Source organism: Drosophila albomicans, chromosome 3 (genome assembly GCF_009650485.2).
Source record: "Drosophila albomicans strain 15112-1751.03 chromosome 3, ASM965048v2, whole genome shotgun sequence".
Lineage (NCBI taxonomy): Eukaryota > Metazoa > Arthropoda > Insecta > Diptera > Drosophilidae > Drosophila > Drosophila albomicans.
In genome coordinates, this window is record NC_047629.2 from 55,430,038 (window position 1) to 55,449,280 (window position 19,243).

Consider the following 19,243-nt stretch of genomic DNA (forward strand, 5'->3'; position numbering starts at 1 on the left):
GTAAGAAAACTACAGTCGAATGTGCTCGACTGTGAGAAAAATATTGCGGTATTATTTTTAAAATATACCTAAAAAATACTATAAATATACCAAATGGTATATTTTGTATATCAATATAGTACCACATTCAAAATATACCATAGACGGCACAATATACCAGATTGTCAGCCAAAGCAGCTAAGACCCCTTTTTGTATGGGCTTTTGCCGACAGATCGTCTCGGCTATTGCTGCTGATCAATTATAGGGTCGGAGATGCCTTCTTATACCTGTTATATACATTTCCTGCCGGCTCAAAGTTATAATACCCATCTACCCTATGGGTAGCGGGTATAAAAATTCTGTATTCGATTAGGATTGGTTAAGATTATATATACATTCATTACATTATGTATATATTATATATCATTATATTTAATGAATATCCTAAGACTAATAACATAAGATTTCAAGCCTAATTTGGATTATTAATCAAAAACAATCTCAATTGGTATTTAAAAAAATATTCCTTAAATTTCGCAAAAAAAAATTTGGTGATTCCACACTTAAGAATGTATGTATGTATTGTTCATATGTACGGAAACTGCGTACTTAAAATTGCTGTGATAACCGAGCGTGCGGATATAGGGTATGCACACATGAATATTTATACATGCGTACATATAAATACGAAGAGCATTAACATGTTCGGGTTCCCAGTGCAACAATGACATTCAACATTTTTATTGAATTAAAGACGACAATGCAATTGAGTGGGCGACCAGCATAACTTAGATGGATTTAAAGAAGCAACAAAATAGGCAGATAAATTGCTTGATGAGTCACCTATTCAAAATAAAAAAGGGAGAAATGGCACAAAGACAGTCTTGTTTTTTACATGCTTCTCATATTGTATTATAAATTTATGCCTACAGGAAAAGGTGGCATCTCCGACCCCATGAAGTATAAATACTCTTGATCTGCGTCAAGAGAAAGCCAGCAACCCGCTGCCATAAGTAAAGCCTTCCCTAAAATGAGTAGTCGTTGAAACATTCTTTTCTAATGTGTGGTATTTTACATTATTACAATCAACAAATAAACCAGTTGTGAAGGTGTAAAAGCAGAAATAACACTTAACTAAAAATTATGAGAATACGATCCGAAAGGGGTTGCACAAATGCGAATAAACATGATCACAACTGAGAAAAATTGTCGAAAGCAATACGTAATAAACAATAAATCGAAAACGATCACAATTATTGAATTTTAATTAAAGTTATATGTTATTTTTGCACGCAGATTAAGTTTGTTTACAATTTTTGCCACGACTACTTCTGCCCTCAATCAATTGTAATTTTGAGGCTACATTCACGATTTTCAGTACATACAATAATAAGTACAGTATATATGATTCCTGAATTTCAATGCGATCAGATAAAAATTGTATAAGATATTTAAGAAATTCTTCTTTTGCAAAAGACGTCAACTGCAATAAGGTCTTAGCTGTTTTGTCTGGCAATCTAGTACTATATTAATATACAAAATATAGCCATATAGACTTAGGTATTTTTGCGGTATATTAATTTGCTATATTCTAAGAATATTACCGCGTTTTGCTCGAGAATCTCACTTTCTTAGTTGTTTATTTAAAAAGACGCGGAGCCACATTTGTGATACGAGAATGACTGAGATAATCATAATATAGCAACAGCGGCAACACATACATGCTTATGGATATGTATGTGTATATGAACATGATTCATTTGACATAACACCAAATGAAAAATACAAAAATTTAATCACCAATCAAAAGATTTGTTCATTAATTCGTCTCTTTAACTATAATTTTCACAATATATTCCAACATATGGGTAATTCTCTGATAAATGTCGCATGCGACCATCTTAACAGTTAAAACAAAATAAACATAAACTAAAACAATTTTAAAAATAAGTGAAATCTTTGACATGGAATAATTTTGAACATGTAACCAAAATATCAATTATGAATACGGTTAGAAAACAAAATGAATTCTTGTTATGTTGGAGTCGGGTAAATTTCAAATCAAATTGCTAAATCTCTATCCTCTCACAACATTGCGAAACCTTACACCAATAGAAAAATTCACAGTTCGTCTTCTTCTGAGATAGTTCCTCACTTAAAAAAAGGTCCACTGACCTCTCGTTTTCTTGTACAAAAAAATTGATCAAACAAATCTACAGGTAGCAATCCAAAATCAATATCCTCCTCCTCGCCCAATGTATGTGGAGTTTTATGTTATAATTTACACACTTTTCCTAGTAGTAATTTGTCGTTTTTAATTTTCTTCTGCTAAACTATTTGTTTTATGAATTTATAAAATATATATAATAAAATTGAACACAGAAATTTCTTCTATCCGGCAATGAAAGACAAGTACCGGCTTTTTGCCTTTTATTAGCAAGAATGCATGACTGGAATATCCGGCTACCAGCTTCAATGAAGTTGAAAAGCCATAGTAGTGAAGAAGAAACATTACAAAGCCGCAGAAAACTCAATGCGTCTTGGCCTTATATGTAATAGAGAAAGTAACTTTGCTTATTTTCAGCTTAGCAATTTTAGCAAATGTTCTAAGAAAATATATTTACATATGTATGTGCAGTGCTAGAATAGCGACAAACAATAACTATGAAGGATTTAATATACATGATAAAACTATTGCCCTACAACAACAAAAATAATAAATATGTATTTAAGATATAAATTAGTTACGCATATTAGTTTGTTTCTTAACTTGAGTATCAATGGGGTGCAAGAAATTCTATTGATGGATTTTTTATGCATTCAGTGATTGTTCTTGGAAATTGTTGTACTAACCTCCAAAGTGTTGAGCGGATTAACCCACTGGTATGCCTAGAAGCAAATGCAAATCAAGTGCATAGAATTTATATTATTACTAATAATTTTTAATTATTTCTTCAACATTATTTACGAACATGGTTTTAGAAAAAATTTAATAAACGTAATAATAATTGGTTTTCACTAAAATATATGTAAACTTAGGCATATCCTGTACATAAAAATGTATTAAAATTACATATATGTATGGATACTTATTAATGCACTCATTAATATATTTATTTTGTCAAGTATTGTAGTTCGTTTAATTCATACATTTATACAAGACCATATATTTTATTTAAACAAAATTCAATTAAAATATTTTGCTACGTTGTCTTCTGTTGTCTTAATTGTTGTTGCTGTGTCAGACATTGAACTTTACTATGGATACTTTTTGCTGTGAATACGGGTGTACTAGTGAAGTACAATAAAGTAATATAAATAAAAGAAAATGGAGAGCAGTATACGCATAGACGACACTAATAACATCTGTGTATGTGTGTACAAATATATATTTCCAAATGCAAATACATACATACAGATGTACGTATTTTCGCACACACAAATTGTACTAATGCATGTACATACATATGTATGTACGTACATACGTGGTTGGATTACAGTTTTCGATTACTTGCCACAAGCAAGTATAAAGCCAAAGGAAAGAGAAGAAAGTCAAAGTTAAAAACGAATAATTTTCGACAATTGCGTTTATTTACTTTGTTTTTTTTTTTTTTTTTTTGATAGCGGCTGCTTTTGGTTCTGCTGAAGAACGTCGACGATTTTGTCGTTTGCTTTTTGCCGCTGTTTCTTTACTTTTCTATTGCACACTGGCACATACACACACACCATACACACACAGTTACAGTTCAATGAAGCTTTTGCTGTTTACAAACTTTTGCGACGTTTTCAAGTGCGTCCCTGGACGTAGACGGTGACGTTTACCGAAAGAGAGCGAGTAAGAGAGAGAGAGAGAGAGAGCGTGAGAGCGTGAGTACCAGTTGGAGCGACAACGTAAGCTTTAACTATTTTTCTTGACTGTTTTTTTTCTATAGATTTGATGTATGTATCTAAGAAAATATGTATACATGAACATAATACATATGTATGTATTTTTGCTTGCCTTTGCACTCTGCTGATTTTTGCTGATGGGTTGCAAATAGCTTTAATAACTTTCTATTGCTATTTTTATATTTTTATGCCATTTCACAGATGCAAATACACATGCATACATACATACGCAGATACATACATACGCATGCATATATGAAACAAGAAAAAACGAACAACGAAAGCAATATGTACGAAACAATGGAAAAAACCGCACATATGATAATATTTCACTACCTTATTGTTATAAATTACAATTTTTGCAATAACTTTTATTAGTCGCTGCTCTTTGGCTTTTAATTTTTTTGTTGACGATGAGGTTGATGACGAGACGACGTCAAATTTATGTTATACATATGTACACACACACCCATATGTTTATTGCGAGAGTCGACGAATAGAGACGACAAACTGTATGTAGCAATACAGTGAGTTAAATGGAGAGATGTGGTTGTTTTTGTTGTAGACAGCGCGAACACGTAGCTAAATTTTGCGAGCTTTGAACAACGAACAGAACAAACGAACGAACAGACGAACAAACTGTGACACTGTCCCACAGCCCAGCTGATTTAAATTTTGTTTGAATTTTTGTGTTTGAAGCACGCGCACAACAAACCGGCCACGACAAAAATTAAAATGAAACTGAATGCAAAGACAAGAAACCCAACGGCAAACACAAACCTGAAACCGGCGGAGAGCGAGCATGCGCAGAAGATAAGCTCTCTTTTACTTGCGAGAGAGGGAAAAAAGACAGATAGCAAGAATCTGCAAGTGCGAGTGAGAGTGCCTCTTGCGAATGAATGGGTGGATATCTAGACGAACAACTGGTAGTAAGAGCGAAGTAGCAGAATATCAAAATTTTATAGAAAAGCGCCGGCATGCGGCGACGTCTCTACCGCAAATGAGCTGCATATGTATGTCGTGTGTAGATATGTAAGTACGTACATGTATACACTTACGGTTTAAGTGTATGTATGAAATCATTTATAGCAGCATACATACATATTTTATTGCTCTTTGTATGAAACGGTCTCCAACCCCTGCTCACAAATGAAAATCCATTGCGTTGGGGGTGTTTTCTCGCATTTTCGTGGGGCTTAGTGTATGAACTCAAAAGATAGAGAAAGAGAGAGAAAGCAATGGAGCTACATACATATGCTTGCACATACATACATACATATGTTGACGTCAACGCCGTTGTCGTCGTCTGACTCAACCGCAGCGTTACCACCACCGAAATTTGCACAGTGAAACAAAAATCAGGTATATTGAGGCAATTTTTGCTTCATTCATCAATTTTGCAATTCCTTTACGCTTTTGCATAAAATAACTTTTATTGTACCGAGGTTTCAATTTGATATTGGCTGTAATTTAGCTGATATTCATTCCATATTACGCCCCCTTCAACATTAAAAAAATGACTTTGTATGCGAGATAACCAAATTTGATGTTCCGTCATTAAAAATTGTGAGTTGCGGCGTCACAAGTTGCTTTTTTCATATGTATGTATGTATGTATGAATGCATATGCTTATATGTACTTGCCTATTTATGTATGTATGTATGCGCTTGTGTGTACATACATTTAAAGCAAAGACACAATACATATGGATATCCGTATGGACGCAGGTGTATTTAGTTTAGCTTCATCTGGCGACCCAGTGAATTGCTGTTGCTGTTGATGCTCCCGGATTTAAATGCATTACATTAATACATTACATTTTTAAAACACCGATTTGGTTCTTTTTTTGATTTTGTGTGTTTAATAAATATGTACATACATATGTACATATTCATTACAGGCTTAAGATATACGTATGTATATCTATATACATACGTGAACATATGTATATATGTACATACATATGTATGTATATTTTAATGTAGAATCTACAAATGCTAAGGCAACTACAATTAGAATCGAATTCAAAAATGCAAAAACAAACAAAATCTATTGTTGCTACAAAATAAACTATTTTATCTCTTTGCATTTTGTGCTCTTAAGTTTAAAGCCAAAGAGAAAAGAGACAATTATACAAGAGAGAGTGGGAAAAAACGTAAAGCTTATAAAAATGTCACAATAACAAGAATAACCAATACTATATGAAATCGCGTGAATGTAGATGGGTGGGGTTCTGGGAGAAATGAGCAACAAAAGCAAAGCGAAAGGAACGATAACAACAATACACAAACGATTGAATGACATTAGACGAGGGCAAGCAACGAAGACAAGAGGAACTCTCAATTGAAAACGAATGCGTATAAATGTGCCCATATGGAAAACACAATTCACAATTCGCGCTGATGGGAGGATGTATGGATGTATCGTGTTAACGCTATTGTATGTGTTGGGCGAACAACGTACGCTGAAAATTTCTCTTTGTAGATAATGTATGTATGTATGTACATACATACACATATAAATATACATATGTGCCTACATACATGCTTGCATATGTACATCGCCATTGAACTATACATTACTTTATTATCGGTAGGTAGTCTTTTGCTTGCAATTTTTATGCTGGTCTTGTGCTGACGTTGTCATCGGGGTGTGAATGCTATGAAATTATCAGCTAGCGCCTGCGCTGCTCACCAGATTGTAACTATTAAAGAGCAACCAGACGCCAGCAACACGAGGTTGCCTAGCCACCCTCGCATATGACGCTAACTTTCAGTTCAGTTTTCGTTTTCTTAGCTTTTTCTAAGTAATTGTCGTAGGCAGCGAAGTCTGCGTCACATAGTATCATTATTGGATACGTGGATTAATTTGAAATGTCAAAATGAACATTCATACGTAGTACCTACATACAGCCGTTGTTGTATTTATTTTATTTAATTAAGTATGTACCTAGTCAAATTAAGCGATCTGTCTTACAGGTTTTCACGAAATGAAATACTTGTTATTCACTATTTTTGTTTCATAGTATCAGTTTTATTTCGGTTTAGACTGGTGTTGCCTTTGACATTCAGCAGATGCTTAGGTGGCAGTGGGTTAGGCGATTCATCAATTTTTATAGTTTTTTTTTGCAATCATTTGCTTGCTTAGGGTAAACCTACCGATTAGTCAGTCGACCTGGAATTTATTGTAGAAGCTAAAGTTAACTTTAAAAAAAAAACAAAATAAAAAGACTACAGTCGTGGATGCTTGACTGTAAGATACACGCTACCCATTTTAAATAAAAGCAAAGCAGTACGGTTATATTCCTAAAATACACCAAATATTGTACCGCACAAATACTAAAATGCGAATGTCATTCAATTCAATTTAGTATATCAATGAAGTACTACATTCGAAATATACCATAGAGGTCAAAATACACCAGCCAAAGCAGCTAAGAACCTAAGCAGTAGGCGTTTTTTCCTATAGAAGAAGAATTTCTCAAGTAACTTCAAAAATTTGTATTTGATCGCTTGATCTACGTGAAAATATAATAAATGCTGTGGGAAAAAAATTGTAGCTCTTTCTTATAGCCTCTCAAATCCAGTGTTTCATACGGACAGACGGACATGGGAATATCGTTTCGGCTGTTGACGCTGATCAAGAATATATATACATACTTTATGGGTTTGGAGATGCCTCATTATGCATGTTACATACATTTTCTGCCGGAACAAAGTTATAATACCCTTCTACCCTATGGGTAACGGGTATAAAAACAAAAACAAATGAGTAAATATTTTTTTTTTCGGCTATTATCAGTGCCTATTAGAGTATTGAACTCGTATTACAATTTTGCTCGTCAGTAGTCGTTTTCATTATTATTTACGTTCCGCTAATTTGGAAATGCTCATGTGCAACCTTGACAAAGTATACGAGATGTTGAAATTTACATGAGACTTTATATTTTCGATATCAAAAAATTAGAATAAGGTAAAAGAAATTATGTACAATTATAATAAGTATTTCTATTTATATACTATGTATATTATTATAAAAAGTAAAATTTGTTGAAGTTTTCTACATTTTTTTATACAACTAAAAATACTAAAATTAAAGGCTAATTAGTATGATTATTATTGGACATTATGGGGTACGATGAACTAAAATTGTTGTGTAACATTGGCAGTCGTCCTTTGTGTATTTGAAAGCTATATTATTTCCTGTAATCGATAAGCTTCTCAAGATTAATTGCAAAACAAATAATTCAAGAATTATATAAATAACCATAAAATAATTACAAGAAAATAATTTGTACAATAAATCTATTATATAAATTGATTACGATAGTACGTTTAAAACGACTTGTTAACTTGTTAAGAGCAATAGCATAAAAAGAGGCATTGTTTTAGAAAAGTTCAAACAGAAGTTAAAGAAAATGGAATTTTTTTTTAAGCCGTAGCCTCAACTTATAATTGGGTAATTGCTTGGTTAGACTGTTGATGTGGAGCTAATAGCAATTTTCGCATATCTACGCCATTTTCATCTTGTTTGTTAGTAAATTTTACTTTAAAAATGGTGAAGTTCGTTTAAAATTATTCAAGGAAAATGGTAAATAATGACACGGATCAAAATAAAGTTCAGATGCGCTTAAATTGGGATAGTAAGTGTCCACAGGAAATGGGGCTTGCTGTTATGATAGAGCAGCCTTTTGTTTGACTTCTGACTAACCAGGATGCGACTTAATGGCAGCTTCACACCGTTATATGGGGTTAACAGCAATTTTTTCAACTTGTTAAAAGTGTCAATTTTCGTTTCACGATACGTGGGCGCTAAAAAGTGGGGACCGAAAATAGCGGAACAATTGACTACACTGTTTGCTTATGCTTACATGGCAAAAAGAGTCGGTAGGGGGGGGAGCTAAAAGGGAGCGAAGTACCAGCAGCACAAAGATGAGAATGTGGAAAAGAACACAGTGGCTCCCGCTGTGTAGCTGCGAGTCGATTAAAGGGCCTGGTTAGGATGCGAGAGGGCTGGCTGAGGGGTAGTTGGTTGTTGAAACGTTGGTTCTTGTCCATGTCGTGAGAGATACAACATGGGGGGCTTATTGTGTTACGTACACAGGAGCTGACATCGCTTCTAAAGCTGGAGCTAAAGCTGAAGCTACTGCTTGTCAGCTACTTTTTAGTCCTCAGACAAAATTGCCAATTAAAACGTGCCACAAACTTTGAGCACAGTGCCGCCTCGTAAATTCATCAGCCTGCGTTTGTATTTTTTTTGTACTTAGCTTTGTGAGCCGATTAAGTGTCAGACAAACAAAAGCAACGCAGGGTAGCATTCTAGGGTTCTGACTTCCTTAAGTGCTTGATCTATAGTTCTAAAATGACCGATTTAATAATCTAACAAAAAGTTGCATTGTAAGTGTATTATTTTTAGTTTAAGCTCTCAGCCCTAATTGTAAAAGTTATTGCTGCTTGTCCATGATAATGCAAATCAAATCAATAAATCTCATGTAGAAGGAGATATAAATTATGCAATGTATTTACAAGATACATTCTTAGAAATGCAAATATTGATTGTTATATGTGGAGACAGCTAGCTAGAGTTCAACAATCTCTATCCCTAAAAGAAACCTGGACGCTGTACAACATTACTGGGAACTGAGTGTTACTTGAATTCCTATGACTCCAGAGATTTTCGATGCTGTGTTGACTATGAACGCTGCACTGCATACGTTTGAGAACTTTGTTACAGAAAAAAGAACGATGGAATAATCTTGACAATGGATCTGCAGATCTCTTTTGTGATGACTTTTCTACCTTTTGTCGTTTTTCAGTGTTATTTCGCATTCTTTATTTCAGTCACGTTTGACATTCACATTTGTTTCCAAATTATGCATGTCTTGTTCCTATGTGTCCTATTGTTGCTTTCGCAGTAACAGACAAATAGATATGACTGAATAAACTTGTCGAATTTATAATTAAATTATCATATAATAATAAAATTAGTGAGATCCGCTCTTCCGCATCTGTAATGTATGTATCAAGAATATGCAATCGTGAATATTTTCAAATCTACAGCTGATAATAATTTATGTATAGTATTGCATATTTACTTTTATCTCAAATAAGTTTAATTTTCTACATATTTAGCTATGTAAGAAAAGAGAAGGCTTTCCCTGGAGTTGTTCATAATGTGATAGTTTTTTTATACCCTTCACAATGACTTATCACAAATAGTTTCCTTTCTCTGAAATAAGTTCCTAATCTTTCCACCTTTTTAAATTTTAAAGCTGCAGTGATAAAAGCAAACTTGTATTTACGTGTATTTGTATTTATACAATGTTTTCCTTGACTGTGCAATTAAAGTTAGATAATTTAATCAGATTATACACATGTGTAAGCACTAAGGTTCAGAATACAGAAGATTGTCAGTCAAAGCAACTAAGAGCCGATAAAAATAATCGTTATTAGACATACCAAAGTATTTCTTAAATACCTAGTCCAATATTTATCTGATCACAACAAAATTTTCAGTAATTAATTATGTAGTTATTATTGTATGTACCGAAAATCATTTGGTATTTGATTTTTTCGATTTGCGTGGGAATCTTTTGAAACATAAAAATAATAACAAAAAAGTATTGTTTTAATATATAATATATATTCTATAATATAAAGGCTGGAACCTATTAAATGTTAATAAAAAATTAAAATAACGTATCAAAGTAAAAGTTCAAAGAATAAGAACCTATAACATATAACTGGAGCATTGAAAATAAAGAACGGGAACTGGTCCTAAGCATTAACAATTGGGAGCCTCAAAAGAGACAAAGAAAATAACAACAGTTTACGGACCTCAAAAAATGAAAAATAAATAACAATCAGACCAAATTCAATATTGACAACGAGGCTGACAGATAAAGGATAGCAAAGAGGCAAAAAACACGAAGGACAAACACAAACTGAATAGAGTATCCTTTTGCAAGGACAGTCGTTATATACATATGTAGCTACTTAGTATAGATACATATGTTTATATATATTTTTTGGCTTTGTAAAGCACAACTAAAGCTACTGCCATATGTTAATATATAATATATAATAATATTGTAGCATATCTTATAGGCGCTGCGCATTCAGTACATATTATACATACATATGTATGTTGTTGGGTGTGCTTCGAATATTTAAAAAGAAAAAGTTTGTACTATAATCAAGGGTTAAGCAAAGAGATTTTAATAATATATTTGTGATATGTGCACAATTTTTAATATCATTCTCATATTTTTGTGGCTGAAAAGAGCGATCGATTTTTTTTTATTTACTATGTATTATATTTTAACAACTGTTTCAGACGTAAACAATTTCTAAAACTTTCTTGTATTTGTTATTGACAAAATGTTTGCTGATATTTAAGCGTACAATCGTTAGCATTTAGTAAAAGACGATGCGCCGACAAACAAAGGCGCATAACATAACTAAGTGATAAGTTTTAATAGGATTCTGCTAAATGAAAAAGCAACCGTCTGCAACTACTGTTTTTGCTTTATTGAAAATATCACAATAATTAATTTGGCCAACAAAACTTTTCCAAACAGAGGAACATATCTTCGTTGACGTATGGAACGTGTTAAGCGTATTTGAGTGAGATGATTTGAGATTTATATGAGTTTTAAATGTTGAGATATTTTAAGAAATTTGGATAGACATCTAAAATGTATTGAACCTTTTGTCTGAACAAATTTTACCCGCTCACTTCAAATTTGAATCATATATATTTATAACTACATTTTTGGGCCTTAGATACTTACTGTTGTTGTGCTAGGCGTATTAGCCGTGTGCGGCGTATATGCTGCATATGCTGGTTGAGGCAATGGAGTTGTATAACGATAGGTTTGTTGAGCAACTGCAGCAGCAGCCGCGGCAGCTGCTGGTGCATAGCCTTGAGGTGTCCAACTTGTGGCTCCACGATAGGGTGCACCTGCTGCTAGTGCCGCGCCAGCAGCAGCAGCAGCAGCTGGACTAGTCATAGCCGGTGAATGCTGTGGAATGCCCCCTTTGAGTGTAACGGCTGACGCGATGCTACCAGCACTAGATGAGTTCTAAGAATATAGAAGGATATATATGAGTAAAATGCTAAATCGGCTCGAGTTTCTCATAATTTATTAATACGAATCTGAAATCGAAAAATCTTCATCAGCTTGATTAATGCAAAATATAAATTTGTAATGATTTATCGTACATTTTTAAATGTGTCTACATTATTGATCAACAGATACAGCCGTGTATGTCTGTCTTGTCGGTATAAGCATCTAAATCTCAACAAAAAAGTCTGAAAATGTTGGTGAAGTTAATGAATATATTTTATATTTTTCCCTTATGCTTATTTACTACATCATTTTATCGCGAGATATTTATTGTAATAATTTAAAGTTTGAGATCTTTTCAAGAGAATCTATTCTCATTAAATGCTGTGATGCAAGCGGCTCATTTGACAACACTTTATATCACTAGAAAAGTGGAATACTTGATGTACATACATATATACGTATTTGTAGAGTGCTTTAGATATCTCTGCTTATACAAATATGTAAGTACATGATTGTACATTGTAAAATGTAAATATCCCAAATTTTCCATTTGGTATAATTTTAGTATTTTTGCGGTATATTGTTGGTATATTCTAAGAATAATGCTGCGCTGTTTTGCTTTTATTCAAATTTGGTACCGGGTATCACACAGTTGTGCACACTCGACTGTAGCTTTCATATGTTCGTCATACATATGTAGTATGAAACTATACATATTGCAGAGTTACAAAATTAGCATCTTGAACCCTATTGAACTTTCTATTGGATGTGGACAAAAATGTCGCAAGGTTAAAAACGCAACCCTCCTGCGCGTTTAATTGTTGGTAAACTATATTGAGTTGATAGAAGTATACATTGATTTTCGAATGTCTAAGCTGAAAAATGATAGAAAATGTAATAGTACTCATTCATCTGCAACCTAGCATGTTAACTGCCATAAAAATTTATTTGTAAGTAATTTGAAAGCTACGATCTTCGGGACGTTTCACGGCTACCTCCTAGGATGCTGCTGGCTTTTGCCAAAAATGCATCCATACTGCGCGATTTCTGAGACGCAGATAAGCTACCGGTACAGCTACGGACCTCCACTGGTCTATGCTTTGCCCCGTACAGGGGCAGCCGGTCCTACCTAACCTAACCTAATTTGAAAGCTAATATTATTAAGTATATTTTTAATATGTAGAATAAGAAGCGGCAAAAGGCAGGATGTACTTGCTGTTCTAATTAATCCCCACAAAACAAATCGAACAGCAATTCATGGTGAGCAGAATACCATAAAGTAATTTTTGAAAGAGATTATCGAGGTAGCTTATGTTTCTCCGTTTATTTTTTAATTTTAGTACCCAGCAAACAGTTAAGTGATCCGTGCTCACATGAAAGTTGTTGAATCTTTGGGGTTCATGATGATCCCTACGTACCTTTGATCCCAAGGAATGCAAAAGCAATCGTCGATCCTTCATTGATAAATCTTTGGGATTTCCACTTGGCATTGTGACTGGGACAGTTGCTTCTAAATCTGGCATGCCAAATTTTTAATCAATACGATAATAATCTAAAGGCGTTTGCAGCAACTTATTATAGGAAACGAACCGAATGGAACCCAGACTCGATCGATCTACTAATCACCGAAGGCCAAATATTATTTAATGATTCAGAGGCAATGGATTTTCCCAATGTTTATGATGATAACGAGCAGACTGTAACCCGCCATTTCAAGTTTAACGACATGGAATTTGCCATAGAGTTGGATACTCCGTTTGAACTTTATGGTGTTCAAAATCTCATTGGACGTTTACGTCGTATGTTGAATGCTTATTTTAAGAGGCGTAAAACTACAATATTTTGGACTCTAAATTGATTTTTACTTATATGGAAAGACGCCGGTGTTTGGATGCTACTTGATTTAAATGGACGTGATAATGATACCCTAACTAACTGATGGCGGTTACCCTACGTTATTAGCGATGCGATCCTTGGACAATGTCATTCATTTGATCAAGAAGGAGAGCAATCTTGCAAATTTAGACTCACTTATGCTGCGTGATGTATTGGTCGTGAGGTTAGTAACACCAGGACCAAATGGGCGTAGTCAGGAATGCGACTTCGGACCCCGAATGAGGGAATTTGATGTAATTGCTTCCGACTATGCGTATCTTAAGTCAAATTTACACTTGACACTAAATCCAAAGGATGCACTGCGAAATCGTAGTGTTTTTCCAGTGGCAGTGGCAACAGCATTAGCTTCCAAAATCGATCATCCGGCTACTTGGAATGCAAAAACATACGACAAGGTTATTTGTTATGGCCTCAATATGTGTTCAAATTGTTGGGAGCCATGTTCGGATATTAATCAGCCAATGGATTTAGATACCTTTCCTTGGCAAATTCGGTTAGGTCAATTCGTAGCTGAGGTGCTTCATACCCCGAATGCTTATGAGGGTTGGTGGAAATGTGTACCCATGTACAAGTTTAATGATTTTCATTTAATAATTGAAAAAGCGCTTGCGGAAAATTATTATGTAATCTTTCAGATTAAAAATCAAATGTATTCAATTTGGAAAAAAAGAGATCCTTAATGGATCCTTATCGACATCACATAGTAGGCCGTATTCTTGAGAAGGGTGAAGATCCAAAAAGTGCCTCGCTGCTCATGTTTGGAAATATGGATAGATTTCTTAGCGTATTTCATCAGATTCTGCTGGAATCAGCTAAGAATCCGCAATATCACTGAATGTCCATCTGGTACAGCGCCAATGTTGCTACCACCCGATCAAGACGTAGAAGTTGCCCCTCTTAATGAGAACATACGCTTCGATGAAAACTATGGAGAGGACCTGGCCTCCGATATTGAGCCGATTGAAGAGATTAGCTCATCTGAAGAAATGGTCGAAGAGGAAGCAGGCGGCCAGGCACAACTTGGTGAAGGCGGCGAAGAGGACGATGTTGAAGATTAAACAATATAAATATTAGTATTTCAATTTTGGATAATAATAAACAATTTTAAGTATATTAATACTAAAATAAGTGTTTGATTTATTACATTAGTATTAATTAACGAAAACATCGTCGTATCTTTGTACCAAATCTTTCATTTATTTAGCAAAATGTAAAACAATACTATATATATTTCGATATATACCCGCAATGGGACATAGAAGAATATAAGTATAAACAAACTCCTAAATTTTATGACTTTTATCTTTGCAAATCGCAGCTTTTTCCATTAAATGAGTGGAAATGAAAAAGAAACATAATTTGCTGCACCCCTGAAAAAATCAATAAATTACTTGACGTTGACACACAACGTGCAGACAGTGGGTTGATGTTTCTGTCAAACATTGCCGGTAGCTACGATATTGGTAGTTACTGTTGAGCAACCAATCGCAACACAAATTCATTAATTTTGTAACAAATAAATTAACAATGTTAAGAAGTCAGCAGATGAGTAGTATTATGTTTTAGGTTGCATTAACGCTAACTGCACTTTCACTCACTTTATCCCGGCTTGCTGCTGTTTTTATTGCAATAAAAGAGATGTGAGCGAATAAAGTTGCTCGACCGCCAAGATTTTTGTTTGGATTGTATTTTTCTTGCCTCGTCTCGCCGACACGAGCAATGAAGTTAAACTAATATCTGAGCAGGCTGTCTAGAATTGAGCGAAGCTGAAGTTATCGAGTGAGTGGCATAACAGTAGTCATCATCATCACTCTGCATACGTCTCTCTCAATACTCTGCGGGCGTTGTGTGTTGTATGTTGTACATTAGACCTCACTGCACAATTTTACTGTTTTTGTTGAAGCCATAGCCAGACTCTCTGCAACTCGCTAGTAGGTTTGCTCTTGTCTGTTAGATATATTAGACGTCTCTGTCTACCTTTAACATGTTTTAGCTATGAAAGATGCGCTCTCTCTTTACGCTTAGTTTCAAATTTATTTTGCCGGTTGCAGTCGCGCTTCTTTGTTGAGTTTCGCTCTCTCCGCCCGGTTTGCTTTAATTTTATTCAGTTCTTCTATCAAGCATGGTTCTCAAAAAGTAAAACACCACTTATTTATATGTTCTCTCTCTTCGTGGGTCTCTTTGTTGTCTGTGAACGTACCAGACTACAAAAAGTTGCAATTAATTTTCACATGTATGGTAGTTTTAAAAAAATTACTCTTATTTATACATTTGAAGGCTTACAACATTTTGTAGTTTATAGACACATTTTTAGTTTCAATAAAAATGGGAGTAATTTGTATATCACCTCAAACATGTTAACTTTAAGATTGGTTATCATATTGATTAAAGTGTTTCAATATTTTTGTGTATATTAAAAACTCTTTATAGTACTTTCAAGGCATTGGGATAAGACTGAAATAAGTTGTTTCCAGTTCTCTTTAAACCAAGAGTACATCGATGTTCATGAGCTGCGTCTCAGCGATTGATATATTTTAGTAAAACCTGACTGTCAACAAAAACAACAACAATATTGGAATGCTGTTTGACAAGCGTCGACGACTGAGCAACAAGCACCACTGACAAAGTATGGCCAAAGCACATTGACAAAGATTATGGATTAGACCGCAAATAGTTTTGTTTAGTACATGCATTTTGCATATACTTTTTGGGCGCTTAACCTGTCAAAATGTGGTGTGAAAAATCCAGTGAAACCCATCCTATGGCTAAGTTTTACTACAATTTGCAAGCTCAGAAACTCCGCTAACTCCGTGGCATTCCAAGGCTGATTGAATATTGTATTCCCGTGTATTCGCTAGATATGTAAATTTTTAAAGAAATCGAACTATATATTTTAATTTAATAAAGTTTAATATTTTCAGCAAAATTAAAAAAAAAATGTTTTCTGTAGAAATAACTGCCATTAATTAACTTCTTACACTCTCTTATTTATAAGAAGGAATGATAAAAAATAATATGCAATTATTAAACTATTTAAGCCAATCGCAATTATTTGATAAGTATTGCAAATATAAAAAATTATTCTTGAATGTTATTAAATTTCTTTACTTTACATTTCAGCAGCTCTAATGACGTCGACAATTGTTGCAGATACAAAATGGTGGCGTACATTAGGCACGAAGCAGGACGATAAGAACTACGATATAGAGTGTATATGTACGTACATTGCTTGCATATAAATATGACTGCAGTCACAAATAAGCTCGGATATAAGCCACGGAAGAGACTGTTAGAGTGGGATAGTTGAACGGACGACCTAGTATCTTATGTGGTGGCGTTGAGTGCACCCGAGAATTGGATTGCTTCAAGTACCCTTAAATTGTCCTCATTACTTAGACAAACACGCATACGAGCAAACATTTTATGATGGGCACTTGAAATGTGTTGGCATAGGTGCCCGGAACGTTTCACTACATACTTTTTCCACTTCTCATTTCCGGATTATATTATTCTTGCTTTTATTTTTCACTAAAAAAGAATACTCATTTTAATATTTTGTGTTTTTGCATGGGCTTATTTTATGTTCTATACATTGTATCTTCTAGTTAAAGGAAAGCGAAGAAAACATTGCAGTCTTAGTTACTGCATACAAATTTAATGTCAAATCCATAAATCAATGGATAACATTTAGTAATATTATTAACTTCACTATAAATACACAAAAATACTTACTTGCCATCTCCTCCTCTTTTAGCCGTAATTTAATTTAAATTTATCAAGAAATAAGTAAAATAGCTGCAGTGCAGTAAGCTCGAATGAAAAATACCCGATATATTTTTTCAATAAAAATTTAAACCAAATTAATAAAAAATATACTGACGACTTTATTTGCTATACCATACCAAAGAGTACAAAATATACCAGATTGTCAACCAAGCAACTTAGACTCGACTGCAGCAGCCGTGTTTTGCCATATATAATACAATTATTTCCTGAATACCTTCTAAAATTGTTATCTGATTGCAGGCAATTCCAGTAATCTGGACTGTAGTTGTTTTCAGTAAAAGGAAAGCAGTGTGGTATTTATAAAAATATACTAAATTATACTACAATATATTGAATAATTCGCTCTTTCTGTGCATATAAAATGATGGCACTCTGACAAAGATAAAAGATAATACTACTACCGATATGGGAAAAAGCACACAGACAGACGGACATGGCTATATCGTTGATGCTGTCTGTTGACGCTGATAAAGAATAATGATAATTGCTTAAAATTAAAATTAATGGAAAAATGAAGTACTGTCATTTATTCATTGCATATTTTGGTGAACACTGACTGACTTGACAGTGAATACAGTGAATACTTTGTATGCCAACGACTACAGTACGTACCACTGGCACCGGTATCACACAATATATACAGGGATGCCTAACAGCAGAGGCGGCAGCGACAGTTGGCAGACCAGGGGCTGGAGTGGCAGCGGTGCTTACACACAGGTGATCCGTTTTAAGTATTTTGCTTGGTGGCGGCTGCGCAATTAGTGAAGAGGAAGTACTGGAGCACGAGTGCAATGGCGATGTGGACGACGACGTGGTGAAATTAGTTTTAGTAGGTCTTGTCTTTAGCACTGCTATTGTTGTAGTTGGCTTGGCAAAAATTTTTGGATTCGCTGATTGCGTTGTTGGTGGCGTAGACGTTACTAAGGCCGGCAAGTTGTTATCGACGCTGACCGAGGCGTAAGCCTTAAGATGTGTTAATAGACTATCTTTCGTTGTTTTAGTGGCTGTTGAATTTCTAGATATTTCTGCAGAGTTTGGTTCCTCGGGTGCCGCCGCCGCTGTTGCTGTTGTCGTTGTCGTTACTGTAGAAGCTTCTTGTAGCGTATCTGTTGCTTGAACTTCTATTAACGGTTGATTTATTTGTGAGATCTGAACTTGTTGAAGTTCTTTAAGCTGTTCCTTTTGCTGCTCTCGTTGATTGGAACTAATTAGCGTCAATGTCGTTAAAGGCGGCGGTGATTTTTTTCTCTTGATTGACGCAATTTTAATACTTATATACATAAGCTTTCATTATAAATTAGGTTTGTTGCACTTTTCACTTATTAGTAGGACACTCTAATTCTTATTTTTTTATGATTTTAAATGAATTAAAGTGTAAATAGTTTTTGTTATATTCTTTTAACTTTTTTCAAGTGTCTTGGTTTAGTTTAATAACTCAAAACAGAAAATAGTTTTGCAGTTTTGGGATTATAGCAACTATTCAATTTTTACCCTATGGAAACGGACATAAGGTAATGCAAAAATTGTTTCTTGAAGCTGAATCGATTTAGTGAGTCTTTTAACTGTAGAATATAAATAATACTGATTGTTATTCGTTATGCACTCTTAGTCTTTATAAACTT

General features: G+C 34.3%; 1 protein-coding gene and 1 pseudogene across 23 annotated transcripts in view; one reads left to right on the forward strand and one right to left on the reverse strand.

Moving 5' to 3' along the window:
* Window positions 1-18,947, reverse strand: part of LOC117572600 (protein alan shepard) — a 30,060-nt gene extending 11,113 nt beyond the window's left edge. For 2 of the 23 annotated variants that reach the window (XM_034255530.2, XM_034255523.2), the window contains exons 1-3: window positions 18,234-18,947; window positions 11,661-11,951; window positions 2,834-2,869 (exon numbers count right to left, since the gene is read on the reverse strand). In XM_034255530.2, the coding sequence (XP_034111421.1) occupies window positions 2,834-2,869; window positions 11,661-11,951; window positions 18,234-18,902 (996 nt within the window). In that variant the 5' untranslated portion in view covers window positions 18,903-18,947. Of the gene's footprint in view, window positions 1-2,833; window positions 2,870-4,204; window positions 4,605-11,660; window positions 11,952-18,233 lie in introns of those variants that run through there. The other 21 variants (XM_052005123.1, XM_034255522.2, XM_052005125.1 and 18 more) reach the window with 17 other exon arrangements.
* Window positions 12,718-14,893, forward strand: LOC117567848 (uncharacterized; annotated as a pseudogene).
* Window positions 18,948-19,243: the final 296 nt, after the last annotated feature.